General features: G+C 32.7%; 2 protein-coding genes and 1 pseudogene across 5 annotated transcripts; 2 read left to right on the top strand and 1 right to left on the bottom strand.

Annotated features, from left to right (window-relative positions):
- Positions 1–20,938, top strand: part of LOC127149576 (ABC transporter C family member 2-like) — an 83,953-nt pseudogene that overhangs the window by 41,137 nt on the left and 21,878 nt on the right.
- LOC127149463 (heat shock 70 kDa protein 16-like) lies at positions 2,465–18,104 on the top strand. 4 transcript variants are annotated; one of them, XM_051084975.1, is made up of 8 exons: positions 2,465–2,849; positions 7,248–7,460; positions 7,656–7,751; positions 7,826–7,927; positions 8,202–8,320; positions 8,431–8,554; positions 8,728–8,777; positions 17,236–18,104. In XM_051084975.1, exons 1-5 carry the CDS (start codon positions 2,712–2,714, stop codon positions 8,256–8,258), a joined length of 606 nt encoding a protein of 201 aa, XP_050940932.1. In that variant the 5' UTR covers positions 2,465–2,711; the 3' UTR covers positions 8,259–8,320; positions 8,431–8,554; positions 8,728–8,777; positions 17,236–18,104. The 4 variants fall into 4 exon arrangements, with proteins under 4 accessions (XP_050940932.1, XP_050940935.1, XP_050940934.1 ...); XM_051084978.1 differs by lacking the exon at positions 8,202–8,320; XM_051084977.1 differs by lacking the exon at positions 8,202–8,320 and having other exon boundaries at positions 16,194–18,104.
- Positions 16,335–17,756, bottom strand: LOC127149462 (BURP domain-containing protein 5-like). Its single transcript, XM_051084974.1, has 3 exons — positions 17,574–17,756; positions 17,364–17,484; positions 16,335–17,295 (listed from the first exon to the last, which is right to left on the bottom strand). The coding sequence occupies exons 1-3, from the start codon at positions 17,601–17,603 to the stop codon at positions 16,541–16,543; spliced, it is 906 nt and encodes a 301-aa protein (XP_050940931.1). The 5' UTR covers positions 17,604–17,756; the 3' UTR covers positions 16,335–16,540.

Below are 20,938 nucleotides of genomic sequence, written 5' to 3'. Positions count from 1 at the left end.
GTATAGCTCCGTTAGTTCCATTTCGTCGGCGATTCCAATATTTGCTGATGGTCTCTTTTCGGGCGTCGGCTTAGGTTCTTCTGACGGAACTACACCGACGGTTTCTGTCGACGACTGAAAATCGTTGGCAAAAGAAAAGCCGACGGTTTTTTTAAGATATGCCGACGGTTTTTGTCATCGGCAAAAGGTGAATTTCTTGTAATGATTCTCTTTGCATAACCGTGTCCCACAACTCCGTTCTTGGTCCTGAGCATAGTAGGTCAGCTTGGTGGTTGTCCTTGTTCGTGATATTCAGGCAAAGAAGCATTGGATTAAAGAAGAAGTTTAGAACTACAAAGGTAAGAACATCGTTTACCTTTTGGCTTTTCGTTTAATTCCATCGCATAGTAGTTCCATGTTAACTTCTAAATTGTTTAGATGCATATGGAGTAAATCATGATCCTTTAAATTTCGTTGCTGCATGTCTCTAGTGCTTTGTTTTTTCCATCACTTTCAATGTGTTTAAAACTTGAAAAAAGAATGTGGTGACCTCTTTTGTTAGATTTGGAAGGATAATAAATTATTTTAAATTCTGTATATTTTTTGGAATTGATCTTGAGCACACTTGAAGATGCAGAATCCATGTAGCTATCTATCAGGATTGCTTTGGATTTTAGACCTCAATCTTTTCATGAATACAATACCAAAGAAACATTTGGAGGAGCTTTTCAAGTTAAATAAGTTATATGTTTTGTTTTAATATCCTAAGTTAAATCAATCAATTATATAGTTCGCATTGGTAATTCCTCCAAAAAAATAAATAAAGTGATAAATAAATTTGTGTCTTCGTAAACGTAATGTAGTTGTTAATTATCATTCGGTAATTATGAGAAATCAGGCGCAATTAAGATAAAGCATCGATACTAGTTCTATCATTTGTGTGGTTTTGAAGTCAATGCCTCCCTTTCCACCCTCATTCCATCTAATAAATGAAGGACACGATTAAGATGATAAAGAGTGATTCTAAAATGGTTAATATCACTTTACAAAATCAACCATGGTGACCTCTAATTATCTTTCTATGTGAGAAAATTTTGAAACTTCAAGATCCATTACAAAAGAGTAATATCAAAAGTAAGTTATTGAGTCCAAAAATAAAATAAAAGCATGAAGCAGAAAAAGGCAAAAAAAAAAAAAAAAAAAAAATCCCAACTTCCATAGTTCCAGAAAAAGAGAAAAAATGGTCAATATTGATTGATTTCTAATCATCTACCCTTATATCATCTACCCTTCGAAGAGCACCATAATGAAGTAAGGGACAAAGCATCAGCAAACAATTGTAGATGGCATGATGGAGGAGGAGGAAACTTACAGAGGGCTTCACGGATGACCAAGTGGTGATATGACAAAAAATGACTACTTTCTACACTGACATTTGTAGGCAAGGGTAATTGGCAGCGTTGGCAAAGACGGATGTGCAACATGAGCACTTAATTTAACACCTAAAGTGTGTCTATAAAAGAAGCGCAACTCCACCTTGAAAAGAGAATCAAAGGAGGACATCCCTTAAGGAGTCCCGTGAAGGACAAGTTTTAGAGTCCATCATTTGTAGTAGAGTTATTCCTTCATCCTCTTCTCTCGTCAATGTCTAAATGAGAGGTTAGAGAGAGATTAGAAAGAGAAGCTTCCCCCACCATTTCCTCTAACTTGTAAAAGAGCCAAAGAATGCAAGTATTTTGCGGCTCGACATATTTTCTTTCTTTACATTTTTGTATTTCTTTGATGTATTGTATGAATGCTTTTTACTTTATGGCCAAGAGGCTTACATTATGTATAAAATGCAGTCTTATCCACTTTCTGTCTTCCATTTATTTACTTTCCACTTTGTTGAAGTGTTTTATGTAGTTTAAGTTTAGGTTATGTATTTGGTAAGGATTCTTTATTTATAAGTCTCATCATGCTTAGCTTAGATTGACTCCATTGCTTGGCCAGTGTTTCTTACTAACTACTCTAAAGAGTAAGTAACAAAGATATAACCAAACACGTGCAGAACAAGTGTGGTGTTTAGGCACTGAGAGGTTGTTCACCTTAAATATAAAATGGTCAAGCAATCTGTATCGCATCAAGAACATGTTGCATAGCTTAGATCTCCTAAGATACTGATACTTTCCTTCATTCTTCTTAAACCAATTAAACATTATTCCAACAATTATTTAATTAGCCATAATTTCTACAAAATAACTCAATTAACACCCAAAATAATTTCAACATGATTCAAATTAAACTTAAGCTAATTAAATTTAAAATTAACTTACTTTGGAGCGTTACACTTATATTTTAATTGATTTAAGCAATTTATTTCTATTATTATTAGATTAAATATTGATTTAAGCAATTTATTTCTATTATAATTATTTTATATTTTTTTAAATGTGAAGGAATATATATTTTCAATTTCTTCTAAAAAAATAATTTTTTGCTTCTTTTAACTTTCCCAGATTTTTCCTATTACTCGATTTCTAAAGAAATCCCGAACTCCCCCTCACCCAATATTCTCCCTTCTTCTACGATTTTCTCCGATCTTTCCGTCTTCGTTCGTCCAATCTTTCCGTCTTCTTCCCCGATTTTCTCACGCTCCGATCTTCGTTCGTCCGCCGCTCGCTCGTTCCGTCTCACGCTCCACGCCTTATGATGTACCGATATATAATTTCCCCGAAATCGTCGCCCAACCAATGGAATGTGAAACAGAAGACTCTCTTCCCTCCCTAGATTCCCCCCCCCGACGAAAACTTCTCTCTCTTTCTCTCATACATTTTTCCATCTCCGGAGCTGTTTCCTGCCGCCGTTACCTTCTGACTGGCTGTCCTCAGGTGGGTTTTCATGTTTCTCATCTCATGTTTCTCTATTGATTAGATCGAGCGACCATTACGTGAATTCTTTTTATCCGCATTTAGCAAATTTGATTTTTCGTGGCACTCAATGCAATGCAACTTCATTTCCTGCATCTATTAGGCACTTAACGAATCCCCCCTTTTCTTTTTGATGAATTTTGTTGTGGTTTGCTAGGGCTGTATGTGTGAAAGAATAGCATTCTAATTAATGACCATGAATCTGATAGTTTAATCAAGGACATACGTTTGTTAATTACATTTAAATTTTTTGTTTGACCGCTATATTACAATTGTTTGTTAATACCAAATTACTTGAAATTAACAATTTGGAGATTATTTGATGGTAGCACTACTTTGGATCTGTACGACTGTTTATGTATGTTGTTTGATCCTAGAGTCAAGTGTGTTTCTTTTACCTGATCTATCGTTTCTCTTCTTTTTGAATATTGTGGTGAATATCTGCCTCCAGCTCTGTAAGTGAAAGACAGGGGATTCCCCCGTAACTCTAGTTTATAGGCCACTGGACGGACCAATCCTTTCAAGGATTTTATAAGGTCCGAAATACTTAGAAAAAAGATTCTCATTCCTCTTCCTCCTTAAAGACAGTTGATGGTGTGGTCTTATCTTCAAAAAGACAGGATCCCCAACTTCATATTCCACATGTCGCCTCTTTTGATCAGCATATTTTTTCATCTGATCTTGTGCAAGCCTTAAGTGTTCTCTTAGAGACAGTAGTACCATGTTTCTTTCTCTCAACTGTTCATCCAAGGTAGCATTAGATGTTACCTGATCACCATAATAAAGCAAAGATGGAGGTTTTCGCCCATAAACTACTTGAAAAGGCGTCATGCCTAAAGCCCTATGGAAAGTGGTATTATACCAATACTTGGCCCATGGTAACCACTTAATCCACTCCTTAGGCTTTTCACTGCAAAAGCATCGCAAATATACCTCAACTCCTCTATTCACCACTTCCATTTGACCGTTGGATTGAGGGTGATACGCAGAACTTCAATTCAATCTTGTTCCACAAAACATTTTCCTCCAAAAATTGCTAAGAAACACCTTATCTCTATCCGATACAATGGATGTGGGAAATCCATGAAGTCGAACTACCTCCTTGACAAACAATTCAGCTACTGATTTTGCAAAATATGGATGTTTTAATGACAGGAAATGGCCATATTTACTCAGTCGATCTACTACTACAAATTTAACCTCGAAACCAGTCGCCTTAGGTAGACCATCCACAAAGTCCATGGATATGTCACTCCAAACTTGTGTAGGAATCTCCAATGGCAGCAATAATCCTACTGGAGACAGGCACAGAGGCCTATTCTGTTGACATTACCAAGCATTCAGCACAGTATCTTTTTATAATAGATTTCATCAATGATTGGAAGGTAGCCGGAGCATTTGTTAGCCCAAAGGGCATTACTAGAAACTCATAATGGCCTTCGTGTGTCCGGAAAGCAGTCTTTTCCACATCTTCATCTGCCATTCTGATCTAATGATAGCCAGTCTTCAGATCAATCTTAGTAAATAACGATGTTCCTCCCAATTCATCAAATAATTCTTCCACTACAGGGATTGGAAATTTATCTGGAACCGTGACATTGTTCAGGGCTCGGTAATCTACACAAAACCGGTCTTATGACTCTCGAGCCTAACATCTCCCCAACCAGTTTTTTCATTTCTTCCTTTTGATGGTATGCATAACGGTATGGCCTGACATTTACAGGGTTAGTACCCTTTTTAAGGTGTATATGATGTTCTATACTCTTTCTGGGCGGAAGTTTCTTTGGCCACTCAAAGACATCATTGTACTGATTCAACATAGGAGCAATTCTTTCCTCTGTTTCTTTAGATTCTGTTGTTTCTTCGGCAGTTAGTCCATTCAGTTCAATCAACTCAAGTGATCTACATTCAATCAAATAACCATGATCTTGATCCTCCCAAGTCTTCAACAAATTTTTCAGACTTACTCTTGCCTTAGTAAGGCTCGGATCACCTTTGGTACAAATTTGTTTTCCATGATCATAGAAGGTTAATATGAAATTCTTCCAGTCTACCATTGTCACCCCTAGCGAATAAAGCCATTGCATACCAAGGATGATGTCTACCCCTCCAAGTTCTAGCAGTAGAAAATCCTCTTTTACTTCCCACTCATTCAATTTTACCTCCAAAGACTCACATACTCCCTTTCCTTTGATAGCCGTGCCTGAACCAAGTATTACACCATAATGAGCAGTCTCTTTAATTGGTAATTGTAAAGACTTTACCAATTTTTCAGGCACAAAATTATGTGTGGCACCACAGTCAATCAAGATTACAACCTCCCGGATCATTCACACCAACCACAGAGTTGATCGATAATTCCACACAGGCTGTAGTGTTATTTTTCACCTCTACCATCCTCAATTCTATACTCTCAGCTTCAACTTCTTCAACAATTTCAAGTTCTTCATTGTTACTATTGATCACAAACATTCTGAGTTTCCTTTGTTCTTTCATTTTGCACTCATGATCAGCCGAATATTTCTCATTACACCTGAAACAGAGTCCTTTTTCTCTTCTTAATTGATATTCTACATCAGGTAATCGCTTAGAAGTTCCTTCCTTGCGCACTTCTCCTGTATTTGGACTCCTTAGTGTAATGGTTCTTATTGGAAACGAAGTGTTTCCTTTGTTATCATTGATGGATTGATTAGTTGTAGACTTCGCATTTGCTGCAGCTTGCGGAGGATATTTCTTGCCAGCGAATCCATTCAAATTTGCTTCGCCTTTAATAATCTCTCTGTTTTTCACCAACTGAGCGATCAACGTCATTTCGGCTAAACCTTTCGGTCTACAAAAAGCCGCTTCTGCTTGTCTCCATGGTAATATTCAAGTACAAAAGTTTCTTCTACGACTCTTTCTGGTAAATCCGACAAAGGAGCTACCAGCTTATCGAACAAATTCCTATATTCTTCTACTGTAGTTTCCTGCTGGATTCTCAAGAATCGGCCACAAATGGACCCCTCTCTAGTAGATCTAAATCTTACTAGTAGTCTCTTTTTCAAATTGGACTAGCTCACAAATTTCTCCCTCTCCTCTTGTGAGCGATACCAATTAAATGTAGGTCCATCAAAACTAATCGTAGAAACTAACATTGTCTGAGAGTCATATAGCTTATGTATTTGAAAATACCTTTCCGCGTAGAAAAGCCTGGAATCGAGATCGTTGCCGGTGAAGACCGACATTTCTACTTTCTTGAACTTACTTCGATCTCCTGAAATTTTGTCTGTATCGGCCTTTCTCTCTGTGCTGGTTTCTCTGATTTCTCGACTAGAAGTTGCTTCATTCTCTTTCGCATTTGCTTCCATGTACGACAATATGGCCTACTGTTGCTTCTTCAATTCCATACTCTTTGTAAGTTCGATCAACGTTGCTTCGATTACCGACATCTTACTCAACTCCTTAATTCCATCTTCTCTTCGATTCTTGTCTACACCATCGTCACTTCTCCTTTTCGGATCGATCTTTCTCTGATACCAATATGGTAGATACTGAACTATTCGAAAATAATTTCTGAATTGTATTGATAGAATGAAATCGATTACAATATAGATTGAATTGAGTGAAACTCAATTCAATTACAAGAAATCTCTTGTCTTCTCCTCTCAGGAAGAACAAGCCCACTAAACTCTCAAAACTTCACGAGAAACATTTCCTGCCCAAACACTCTATTTATACTAGCTAACACCGACCTCCCTCTAACATAACAGACTTCTAACAAACTTACTATTAAAAGTCTTTTATTACAATATTGCCACTCCCACCACACCTTATTTCTTCTGCTATACTGGAATACTGGAATATTATTGGAGGTCTATCAAATACTCAAGTCTCTATTGTATCGTTTGATACCCAGATTTCTCAAATACACTTCCCTTGGGGTTTTATAACTTGCATTAGCTAGGCATTTAATGGGGAGTTAAGAAAAGATTATATTCCTAGCATGAACTTGAATCTTTAATGCCAATGACTGGATCTGGATAAAACACAAAACTCTCATGGTTCTGCTTGTTTTCCTTTTCTTCTTCTAGCTTCTTTTTGGTTCTTGGGTGTAATGTACTTGGACAAAGCAGGGTTCTTGGATCCTACTCCTTTTACCAACATTGACCTTAATAAATTTGTTGACCCGAAGAGAAACCGTTCGATTATTTTTCTTTAGAAATGGGTGCAATGTGATATTTCATGTTATTGTATAACATGATTTAGGCGATTTTGCAACTTGTAATTATGTGTTTTCTTCATCTACTTAATTGACATGTTCCTTCTTCTGGGCTTGTTAGTTGCATGGATGCTAAATGGTATATGGTTGATGGAACACAGGTGCAAGATTCATTTCCATTCTCAATTGGCTTCTCATCAGATGCAGGCCTAATTTGCTTAGGAATAAATAACGTACTAATTCCCAAAGGCCAGCACATTCCAAGTACTAAAATTCTATCATTCCAGCGCAATAGTTTATTCCACTTGGAAGCAGTCTATAGTAACCCGGATGAACTACCTCCTGGCATGTCTTCAAAAATTGGTTGCTTTACAGTATGTTCACTTTTAATCTTTTTTATTTATTATTGTTATCATTGAAGTAGTTCTTGTCGAGTCGGAAGGCTTTTCAACTGCTGCAGTGTTCAAAAACTACTCGAGAGAGTGTGTTAACCTGTTTCTGTTTCTTTTTTAATTTTTCTTAGGTTGGATTGGAATTGATTGTTAAATGTTAAGTCATTTGAGATGTAGATTTTTCCTTTCCAAGGCTCAAACAACTCGAATTCAAGGGTTAAAGTCAGAGTTCAATTAACTATGAATGGCATCACTACTGTTGAATCAGCTACAGTAAGTAATATTTCCGTCAGACTTCCCACTGTTTACTAGAAATTTCTAAGTATTTATATGAACTATGAATTTAGATTATAGAGGATACTATAGATCAACAAATTCCTAGGAGAGATGCTACTCACTCGAACACAGAGAAGATGGAGACCGAGTTTGTTGATTCTTCCCATTCAGAGGTATTGAAGAGATTCCTTTCAGTACTCAAAAAGCTTTATATGCATCAGAAATATGGATTTGCTGTTGATTCTATATTTTGGAAATGCCTATACTCTCTCTCCCCCCTCCCTCCCTACCTCTCTCTCTCGGGAGACATGCCAATACTATCTTAGATCATATTATGTTTCTTATCTTCCAACTTTTCTTTCCCTGGAAATTTGTCTCTCATCTCTTTCAGTGTACTTCACAAAAAATTGGTGTCTTTAAATAAATTGATTTATTGCATTTGTCCAGTCTAATGTTTCAAGAAAAGCTAGGGGCACAAGGAGGATTGACATACCAGTTATATGATACAATGTTGTTATTTCAATTGCTACCACGCACCAACTTTTAGATCAAATGAGACAGAGAAGGTTATTTCTATTTTTGTTGTATGATACAATGTTGTATAACATTTTCTGAACCAGAAGTTTTCCATTTCAATCTCTTCTCTTTGCTTATTCTATTCTTCCACTTTTCTTAGTTGGTGGATCCTATAATTAACCGATACGAAAGAAGCTAGAGCACAAACTAAAGCACGTCAGTTAAAGCGTATTTCTGACTATAGAGACTTTGGGGATTCAATTTCACGTCAAGTTCGAGCATTGGTAAATGACTAATAACCTTTTGTATTACATTCTTTGAAGATTTTCCGTGATGTTTTTGTTTTAACGTTTTTGATTCGATACTAGACTTGGAAATTAGTCCTCAATCAACTAATTAGTCCTTATTTCTGTATGTCACTACTTTAAGTAGGTAACAGTTTGATATTCTTTTGTAGGTCGTTCAAACTTATCGAAGAAGAAAATACCAATCTGGAAGGTCGTGAAGGTATGAGAATATCTCTGTTAGTATAATCATTATTTTTAAATGATTCTTTTTTTTTGGGGGGGGGGGGGATGAGGAGGATGTACCTCAAAGTTGGTTATCTTTCCGGTACTAAATTTCTTTCTATCCTCACAGGTCTACCTCATTGATTTACGAAAAATAGACGCAAACTACAAGTATATCAAAACTACAATCAAACTAAACTAAAGAAAACAAAAGCATTTACTATTCAGAGCATTCGAATTAGCTAAAAGATCAAATAAGGCACGAGTGAAAAAAAATTAATTACCAACATTGATCTCAATCGAAAACCAACATGCATCACATTCTGAAGATATTGTGCTTCACATAACACTCCAAATAGCTATCCCAGAAAAGAAACATAATATTATAAAGCCTTCAAAACAAGCTCTTTTGGCAACTGTTTGAAGGCACATATATTAGGAAGCTTTCTTAACTACCAGTTCCATTTCAAATTATAGAAAGGTGGTAGTCTCATATAAATATCCCACTTCCTTTTAAATCACCCATTAAAAAGTTTAATCATTAAAAAGTTTGTTTATGGTTGAACAAGAAAAACCATGAGGGTTAAATTAAAACAACCGAATATAATTAAAAAGGCAACCTACAAATTCATTCACATAAATGTGGCCAAAATAAGAAAGAGGATTTGGGTCATACCACTCCTACAAATATTGAGAAGGCATAAATGTAACCAATTCTACGTGGATCTCCACGTCGCATGCACTGCACATATGCAAATTTAAAAAAAAAAAAAATTTAGAAAAGATACTGACCATCTCCACTAGGTGGACACCCCCTTAGCACCTTCATCATTCACACTTCATTAATATATGAGACGAAAACAAGAGAAGTAAGGAAGAGGACCAACAACAACAACAGTTGGAGGGCTAGAGGTAAGACCAAGCAATACAAGAAACTAAAAAGCATTAAGATTGAGAGCAATAGAAGTAGCACTATAATTTGAAAATAGCGATGATCTACTGGCCTAAAAACCCGAAAGAGCGTAAATATCCACCCAAAGATTGATTGTAGAGCTGTCCTTTTCATTGAAAATACAATTGTTTCTCTCCAACCAAATATCCCATAGCACAGTCGAGATGGTATTGAATTTGATGATACCCTTTTTGTTTTTTTGATTCATATCGCACATTCAGAGCACATAGTGGAGACACTGTGGTGCTGCACTTTGCATAATAGGAGACTTTCAACCTTTGCCCAAAACACTTGTGGAATACGACAGCTAATGAAAATATGGTCAAGGTCGTCGGAGCTGTTTTGGCATAGGATACACTAGTTTGGATTCTGATGAAGACTTGAGATTTTTCTTTGAAGAACCTCAACAGTGTTTAAGCATTTGTGAATAAGAGATCAAATGAAAAATCTACATTTTTGGGACCTTTTGATTTTCAGAGCTGGTTGAAAATGCCATTGCTATAATTTGAAAGAGGGTCTTGATCAATGTTGATAATATATCTTTTAATAGAAGCAATAGAGAAGCTGCCATTTGAGTTTAATTTCCAGATGGGAGTATCTTTGCCTCTCTCTTCATTTGGGCGAGTGAATGTTTAATTTCCTCCCATTGTTGAGGTTCAATGCTGCCCAAGGGTCTCCTAAGAAGAAAATCCCAATCAAAGGAAACAGAGTTCCAAGCATCTTTTATTGAGCCATCCAGAATAGTGGAGAGAGCAAATAATCTTGGATATTTCAAAGATAAAAGGGCCATCGATATTCCAGTTGCCTTTCCAAAAAGTGGGACTTCCCCATTGTTAACTTGCCATTTAATATGAGAATTGAACTAATCAATATCTTTTACAATATTCCTCCAAGAGTTTCAAAGAACTATGTTTTGCAATCGTAAGAATTTCATGAATAGCAGATTGTGTATATTTTGCAAGCATAACTCTTTTCCAGAGGGGGACTATTTTTAGAATCTCCGTAGCCATTTACAGAGAAAGAAATTTGTGTCCACCAGTTTATGAATACCTAAACCTCCATTTTCTTTTGGAGTAGTAATTTTTGACCATCTCAGGAGATGCGTGAGCTTGTCCTCGCTACGATTTTTCCAAAGAAAATTAAGCCACAATTTCTCAATTGATATACAAATGTCAATGGGGGCTTTGAAAACAGACAACTTATATGTAGGAAGGCTGATTAGAGTTGAGTGAAAAAGAGTTCAACTTCCCTCCCTTGGAAAGATAAGAGTATTTCCAACTATTCAACTTTTTGTGGATTTTCTCAGTAATATTATCCTAGAAATGAGCAGAGGATGATTTGCCACCCAATGGAACACCAAGATAATTGATGGACAGGTACTTTTTTTGGATCCCCCAACTATTTGCTATCTCATCAACTCTATTAGAATCCACATTTATAGGTGATAAGGATGATTTTGAAAGATTAATATTGAGCCCCGAAGCTTCTTCAATGAGGAAAATAGCATTCTTAAGGTTGGATATATAATCTTCATTATCTTCCACAAATATGAGGATATCATCAGCAAATAAAATATGTGTGAGATTACATCCATCATTGATGAAAACACCCTTGATTTTATCCTGCCTTTGCAAGTGTAATAAAATTCTACTAAAATAATCCATGACAAGGACATATAAATGAGGAAAGAGGTCACCTTGACGAATAGTACTTTTTGAAGGTTTGATTCTCCCTCTAGGTCTTCCATTAATAAGGACATAGTAGTGCACATTGCTAAGACATGACTGCATCTAAGATCTCCACTGATTGGAACAATTTTTCTTCAATAGAAAGTAGTCGATGAAACCCCATTGAATTTTGTTAAAATCCTTTTCAATATCAAGCTTTATAACATAACCTTTCACGTTTTTCATTTTCCAATAATCAATGGCATCATGTGCAATGAGAATAGCATCCGTGTTTGTCTTTCTTGATGAAAGCTATTTGATAACCAGAGATGGAATGAGGGAGAGTTTCTTCTAGTCTGTTTGCCATAATTTTTAGCCATAAGCTTATAGAGAGCAACAGTGAGGCTAATAGGCTAATAGGTAATTCCCACGTTTGCAACATTTATTTTTTTGAGCAATATAAGTCTCATTAACACCACCAATTGATAATCCGTAAATAGTTAGAGATAGGAGACCATTTCAAGTTGTTAATCAGCCAAGCCACCTATTTGTTTTCAGAGTAGATATTAGAGAAACGATTAACAGACACTTTCTCAATGGAATTGTTTGTGTTACAAATTTCACCGAAATTATTATGTATGCTAGAAATGGAGCTTCTTCTTTTCCTAGCATTACGTATTTTATGAAAAAAGGGCGTATTCTCATCACCATCAACAAGCCATAAGATTTTGCATCTTTGGGCCCAGATCTGAGCTTCTTTGTGGAATTGATTACTAAGATTAGATTTGAGAGCAAGCCGACGAGAGCTATTCACATCCTTTTAGTTATTTTCCTTTTCAAGCTTATCAATATCATCAATTTCTTTGATCCATTTCTTCTTTTCAGCCTCAGAGTTGGAGTTCTTGTTTTAAGCCCAATTTCGAATTTGAGTGTTGAGCTGCTTGAATCTTAGGAACATAATTGACAACATGTTTTTTGGAGTAATATTAAAATATTAAAAATGGTTTTTGTCAATTTCAAAAATGTTTTTAATAATTCAAAATCAATTTAAATGGTATGAAAGATGCATTCATTCAAAAGTGAAAATAAACCTACCTATTGAGATGTTAATTACAAAAGAGAAAAAAAAAAAAAACAAAAACAAAAATGGGAATTAACCAACCTCTAGAAGTTTATTCAAAATGACAGGTCCCACAAATTGAGAATCTACAAGTCCCAACTTATTAGTCAAATAGGAGTAGTAATATAATAAAATATATTAATAACGCTAAATATAAAGCAAAAAATTTCTTAAGTATTTGCCATTCCCAATTTTTTTTTTCTAAATGTTCTATTTATTTATATGTTGAGGGATAAGATTGTGTATTACCTTCCAAAGAATGAACGTTAACCATAAAGACATAAAGAATGAGGTACAAATTAAAACTAGTTGTATTTTGTAGTATATATATGCTAAATAAAACTATAGAAAACATTCAATAATTCATTTAAGATACACACAATTCACTTCCAGCTGCTAAAATTTCAAAGAAGTTTCATTATGATAACATGACCCTATCAATTAGCTAGATTAAATTTGGAGGATAATTTCATTGCTAAATTTATCATACCCCAAAGAATGAATGTTACAATGGTCTAATCTAAATTCACTATTTTTTCATAAATAGCTTAATGTGCTAAGATTTTTAAAAAATGTCGTGCTCAATTGTCTCATAAACCCATAATAATTATGATGGTTTAAAAAAATGAAAAATATATTTTTGAGAAAAATATAGAATCACATCTAAAATAAATATTTTTTTATCAACAATTTATTTTCAAATGGACGACCAAGCTTGAGGGTTTACATATACTGAATATAGCACAATCTATATTGAAGAAAAGTTATAAGATTGGAAATTATGGAATTAAAAAAAGTTTCAAGATGGGAAATTATGTAATTAAAAAAATTTATAGCGAATATAACAGTATATATTGAAAAAAAGTTACAAGGTAAGAAACTATATAATTAAAAAAGTTATCACGAATACACCACATAACATCTTACTAAAAAGTAGTTAAATATACTATAAAAAGCTAATTACATACAAAAATATTGAAAAAAATAATATATACTTAAAAAACTCATTGCATATAATGATACATTACTGTGTATATAATACAGTATATATCGAAACAAATACATTATAGTAAAGAGTTAGAATTTTGAAAATTAATTAGGGTAGATGTAGTATATGATAATGAGATATATATGAAAATCAGCATAGTGAAGGCTATACCTCTAAATCTTTCCTAATTAATAATTGAGAATCCAAGTTTATAAGCAACCTCTACTTTAATAATTGAGAATCGAAGTTTATAAGCAACCGCTACTTAAAAGCCTATTATTCCTTCAATTCTATATGCTACTGCATTCCTCTTTCATTCCTAATGTTCAGATTCTTGACTAAAATCCTTGATTTTGAGGGAGATTTTGTGTTAATTAAGTTGTTGATGTAATCAAATTTCACCGTAACTCATCATCTAAAATTTTGGGTCACAATTTGTAATTTAACATAGTATCAAAACTACATTTGTTAGTAGTTGGACAAGACCGGTAAAAAAGAACCCGAGGGTTAAATTGAAGACTTCCCAAGTGCGTCAAGTTGTGTTCAAAGATAAAGTGGGTTGAAGTCATGAACTACGACCAATATGACCATTCTATTGTTGAGTACTCGTGAGCCTAAACTCGAGGTTATTATTACAAAACAAACATATTCCTAAAATAATTGCACGTTTCTTTTAAATTAAGAGAAGAAGAAAAAGATGCCATAAAAAAGACTAGAAAAAGTATAAGTAATATATAAGAAACTAAAAGCTTCTTCGAACGAAAACTAAAGCTGCTGCTGTTGTTGTTGAGTGGGAGAGGTAAACAAACACATCGATTGAATGATGTTTCAGTTGGTCCCATATATCCAATTTCCATACATCATTCTTTGTCAACGGTCTTTTGTATCCTATCTTCATTATGTGATTCATCCATGCGAAAGTCATTTTTAGTAAATTAATGGGAGCCACAATTAAAGGAACAAACATTAAATTCATTACTTTTGATTAGGGAGATAAGCGGACGCAAACTGCTAATCACATGATCTGCCATAGGATAAGTGTTTGGGTTACCAATTTTAAGTGGGTCGATATATATCACTCACTCTATATTTGGGCTCCAATTATATATATTTTTTTTGGTATTTTCAACTATTATAACCTACAATTAAATGTAGTTTTACCAATTCAAATTTCGGTTACAATGTTTATTCTTTCCTACTAGTCCTCTATTTATCTCTTTCTTACATAGTTTTACTATTTTCTGCCCACACAATAAAATAGCCTACACTCGAAACATGGACTATATTATAACTCACAAGCTACAATATTTATTAGTTATAACAACCAACTCAATGCCCCAAATACCTCCTTAATCTATTTTTTTTCATTTATTAAACTCACCGTGTTTGTATACATCGGTTATTTCAATACAATGCATATTTGTTCCATATTCAAAATTCCATTTTTATTTCTTTTATTTTTGTTATTATATCTTTATAAATTTATTGTTTTCAAAGGTACAATTCGAGCTGCATTATTTTTCTAGTTTTTAGTCTTTGTAAATATGTGCATATTAGTTTGTTAATATATATATATATATATTGTATGTACTACAATCTTTATCTGTTGTCTTCATGTCTTGGTGGAAAAAAAAAAGAAAAGAAAAAACATAAAATATCGATCTTTATCGTTAAAGGTAATAATATCACAGGATGTTGTGAAATTGATACTGACTTGAATATAAGTTTGCTTGTCGCTCAGGACATAGATGTTCTCCTTGGACAAGTTCTTCATTTTCTCAAGTATCCACGAATTCATAAGTAATCACATCTGTACCTCCATTATAGAGAACATCCAAACTAGAAAAATATGCAAGTAAGAGAACACCAAATAAAGTCTGCATACGGTTAATAAAATCCCTTGTAAGAGCTAGCTAACAATGTGGTGGAACAAGATAAAATCTAACAATATAACAATTGAGGTGGAACAAGATAAAATCTAACAATATAACAATATGTACTCTAAAAGCCACATGTCACATTTGTATGTGGGGTTGCCTGATCGGCTGTACCACACTCAACCTCTTTCTTTCTTTCCTAAATTTGAGTAATATAAGACAAACATGCTTGGTAGAAGACTTCAATGATGTACAAACATAGAATATATCTGAAAAAGACAAACACACCAATGGTCAGTTCTTATTGAGTCTTTGAATATGAAACTTATTTCACATCTGTCTAATACATATAACACTCGGTTCAATTTCTAATTAATATAGTTATTTTATTTTATTTTCTTTTAATTAGGATGCCATCAAAATTTAAAGAGGTGGAATGCGTAACTAATAAAAGTGAAACCAAATTTGAAGCTTTTGGTGGCCATTTGTTTTCTTTTCCTCTCTTTAATTATCTCTTCATTCTTGACAGTGGCCAATGATACATTACTTATTGCCTTTTTGAGTTATGATTTCAATTTTGATTATGTTCAATTGCTTGAGAATTCTGGATTTCACATCAAGACTTGGCTATTACATCTTCAAAATTGAAATTGTGCATAAAGAATGAAGTTTGTTATGAACTTATACTCAAGTTGTGAACTCCAATCATAAAAATGAAAAACAAAAATTATATGGATATAGATTCACACCCAAATTCATTACAAGCTACTGCCTTTTTATATGGTAGTTGTTTTATCTTCTATGACACAGGATTGGCTAGGCAACCTAAGTGGGGTCACTTGAGAGATGTTCATAAAGCTATAAAGATGTGCGAAAAAGCATTAGTGAGTACAAATCCTGTAGTTACTTCTCTTGGTCAAAATTAGGAGGTTAGTTCTTCCAATCAAACACTTTCAAACAAGAAATACTTCTCATTGATATAATAATAAAAACGATACAAACTTTAAAAGGGACAGAAGGACAAAAATACAAACAAACCAAATACAACCATAGATCATATTAGCTAGGATGGACACACCTTTGAAAACAAACAGACGTCAAACAATAATTATTTGGAGTCAAGATAGGTTAGGCCACTGATCACAGTTGTGATGACTTTATACAAAGAAAGCCAAATCATATGGAGGAAGAAAATGGCATATTGTAGCTCCACCCGGTTTCACCTTCAGATATTTGAAAGCAAAATGTTTTGGATCCCAACCGGAGGTGTCGTTATGGCAAACTGCCAAAACATTGGCCCTCTTTCCATCCTTATCAATAAAACCAACCTCATAGACTCGCGTTCCCCGATTTGAATGGCAATAAAACACGGCATATGGGTATGTTTCCTTATGGCAAAGAAGGTTGTTTACCTTCGACTTCTCCACCACCGTTGAAACTTGTGAATACGTTGGGTTCATTCCGTCCTCCACTGTAGCTGACATTACCTTAACTTCCTTCCCCATCTTCATGATCACCACATCCACCATGCTCTCTAATGACGTTGCACAATACCTTTCTTCCCCCTTGATAGGAGGAACTTCACAATCCATAATTGTGTTTTCTATCAATTTTGCTTCGTCGGTATTGGGTTTTATTGAGAATCTGGCAAGGATGTCTAATAGTTTGTTCGAAGAAAAGGGATATTTGTTTGCAGCCACTCGCACCAAGAAAGGGGAATTTTTTGATGAAATATTTAGAAAATACAAGTTATATGTTGAACCAATAGATAACATATTGTCTAAGAAGAAGATGCTTGAAACATTACTGTTTTGTGAATGAGGATGATCGACATACGCATATTTTTGACCAGCATTTTCCTCAATATAAAGAGATGGGCTTCCGTTGTGACTCTTCGGGGAGAAAAAGAAATCTGCAAGGCATGGTTACCCATCAAATCAATATTACTTATTAAAACATTTTTTTTAGAAAAAAATGCACCTGGTTGAAGAAGAGCAAGAATTGCTTTTGGCAGTGGAGTGGTAGGAAGCATAGACTCCCAATATAATTTTGGAGAGATAGTAGTGAGGGCCAAACTATGCCCAATACCAATAATAGTGATCTGTAGTTCAAAAAAAAAAAAAAAACAACAGTGAGATTGAGGTTATAATGAAACGAAGAAGAAGAAAATTATTGTGTATTGTTGATTACCAATAGAAACAGGATGTTGAAAGACTCCATTGCTTGAATGATGATGGAAATTGCTTGGATGATAACGAAAACACTTGAGAATGAGATTGTTTGAAAGTGGTGAAAGATAAGAGTGAGATTGTTTGAAAGTGATGAAAGATAAGAGTAAGGATGATCATATTTATAGTAGCCAAGAGAGAGAAAGGTAAAGATGCCTTACCAAGTGAATCCATCAATATGTTTGATCATTTCTACCATTTATTAGTTAGTGTAAGTTTTATCTTTTTATAAAAATTAACACAAAATGTTTATATATTTGCAATTTATATAAAAATGGGTAGAACCAAAAAAGATCTAAATCGAAGCATATTTTTCGTTTTTCTTGTCAAAATTATATTATTATAGGACAGTACATACATTTATTTTATGCATGTAGGTATGTAGGTAGGTAAGTAGGTACGTATGTACGTGCATATGTATGTGAATATTACATGAATTGAGTGTACAATTGAGTTTACAATAGAAATATGTCTTACCAAATAAATGGATGAATCAATCTTCTTTTTTTCTTTTTATAAATATTAGAAACAATAGATTTATATATTTGCAATATTTCGTAAAAATATGTATAAAGAAAGATTCAAATCGAATTTTCCTTTTTGTTTTGAACGTTAATATTATTATAGAGCAATATTTACAAATTTTATAATTTTAAAATGTTGCTTTATTTATATTTTTTATTTAAATTTTGTTTAAATATTTAAATATTTTAGCCGCTAGAATTTAAATAGTTTTTCAGTATCAAATTAGTAGTAATCCTTATCACCTTTATTTATACCCTTAATTTACTAGGGTGTTGAGAGAGTTATTATAGTTCACTCAACTCTTTTCAACCTAAAGCCATAACACCCTTAATTTTAATTATATAAAAAAAACAAAATTCAAATGGCTACGGACTAAAATCTAAATAAATAAAATAAAGGATAATAAGAGATATAACAATGTTTTTAGGGGTTATTTTGAAAAAATGGTAAAACCATTTAGTATTTTTTGCAATATGCACGTGTGACGTGCATGTTATTTTGTAAAATACCAAAATACCTACATTTGATGACTGTAATTATTTCAATCCTTGCGTTCTTATTAGAGTGTCTCAAATGTAATTAATTTGTGTAATTAATTTTGACGTGTAGAGGTATAGCAACCAACCTTTCTAATATATGTTTTAGGAATTTAACAACTTTATTTAATTATTTTAATTCTAAAATAACCATATTATTATATTTTTTGGTTGAATCTCTAACTTTTTTTTATTATTTCAATACGATGTTATGTCCAATCGTAAACTTTTTCATATATTTCGAGATTTAATAGCTGTTTTTAATATTTAAAACAATTTTAGTAGTAGTTTTGAATTTTGGAATCTTAGACACAAATTACAATTTCTGAAAGTTGTTTTTAGGTTTAAAATATTAGAAATCTATTAATTACATATATGAAATCTTTTTCATACATTTTGCATTTTTTGTAAGTGTCAGAGTGTTGAACAATATGCTAGCAAAACTTCGGTGTCTTGCACAATCATTCTAGGTGTAAGAGATTCATCTTTTATTTTATTTTGTATGCACACTTTCTTTTATCACACTTCTCTAAACTACCATACTCTTTAATTATTACTTTTGGAATGCAATCACAAAAGTCATTTATTACTAAATATGTGGTTACAAAAATTAATTATTACTAAATTTGTGGTTACAAAAATTAATTATTACCAAATTTGTGGTTACAAAAATTAATTATTACCAAATTTGTCATTACATAAATCAATGATTATTAAGTTTGTTTATATATTCAGAATGGCCATCCCAAATCCAAGTTTACTAAAATAATTTAATTAAAAGAAATAATGTTAATCCCAAAAATGTAATGAAGGAAATAAAGCTCATCCAAAATCCGCTTTACAGTTGCAACTGTGTTGAAATTTAATATAGTATAATAAATTGGAGTGTGTTCTACCAAATTAATGGGCCAATCTTTTCTTTTTTCCTTTTTATAAAAATTAAAAACAAAAATTTATATATTTGCAATATTTCATAAAAATGGGTACATTATAAAATCAAATGTTGTTTGTATTACTTCTTACAACATATAAGAAAGATCCAAATCAAATTTTCTTTTATAGGCAATTTATATGGTCACTAAGAGACCATCATGTTTACTTGACAGATGGTACGAGTGTTGGATAATAAATAGATTGACGTGTGGTTATGGTCATCTTTTTATATTAATAGTATTTGTAATATAATTAAGGTTTTTTAAAATATATATAATAATTAAAATTTAAAAATTTCATTTTTTTTAAATTAAAGAAAATGATTAAAAAAAAGGAAAGACATTGAAAAATAAACGAGACTCGCCCACTTCTTAACGTTTAATTTATTTTTTTCTTAAATATTGATCAAGTGTTTAATGATCTTCTGGTTTTTTAAAAATTATTTCTAAAGTGCATTATTTTTTTTAATAAGTTTTTCAAACAATATTATTTTAATAAAACACACACTCACACACATACATACGAATCTTGTATAATTGTGTGTACAATTTGTGGTTGTTGAATTGTGTTTATATTTTAAAAAGTTAATATTAAGACTATTTAGAATGCAGATATTTGAATTACAATAATTAATTTGTAATTATTTTAATACTTGCGTTCTTATCAGAGTCTCTTCAATGTAATTAATTTGTTTTATGGAATTGTGTAATTAATTTTGACGTGTAGAGGTACAGCAACCCCTATTATAACCTTCCTAATATATGTTTTAGGAATTTAACAACTTTATTTAATTTTTAAATTCTAAAATAACCATATTATTATTATTTTTTTGGTTGAATCTTAATTTTTTTTTTATTATTTCAATAAGAGGTAATGTTCAATCGTAAACTTTTTCATATATTTTATTTTATTTTGCATGGACACTTTCTTTTATCATACTTCTCTAAATTACCATACTCTTTGATTATTACTTTTGGAATGCAATCACAAAAATTAATTATTACTAAATTTACGGATACAAAAATTAATTATTGCCAAATTTGTCATTACATAAATCAATTATTACTAAATTTGTTTATATATTCAGAACCTATAATATGGCCATCCCAAATCCAAGTTTACTAAAAATAATTTAACTAAAGAAATAATGTTCATCCCAAAAATTTAGTGAAGGAAATAATGCTCATCCCAAAAATTTAATCAAGCAAACAAAGCTCATCCGAAATTCGCTTTACAGTTGCAACTGTATTGAAATTTAATTTAGTATAATAAATTGAAATGTGTCCTACCAAATTAATGTGCCAATCAGTTTTTTTTTATAAAAATTAAAAAC

Source organism: Cucumis melo, chromosome 5 (genome assembly GCF_025177605.1).
Source record: "Cucumis melo cultivar AY chromosome 5, USDA_Cmelo_AY_1.0, whole genome shotgun sequence".
NCBI lineage: Eukaryota > Viridiplantae > Streptophyta > Magnoliopsida > Cucurbitales > Cucurbitaceae > Cucumis > Cucumis melo.
Note: the sequence above shows the minus strand (reverse complement) of the source record. Positions and strands in the feature narration are given on the sequence as shown.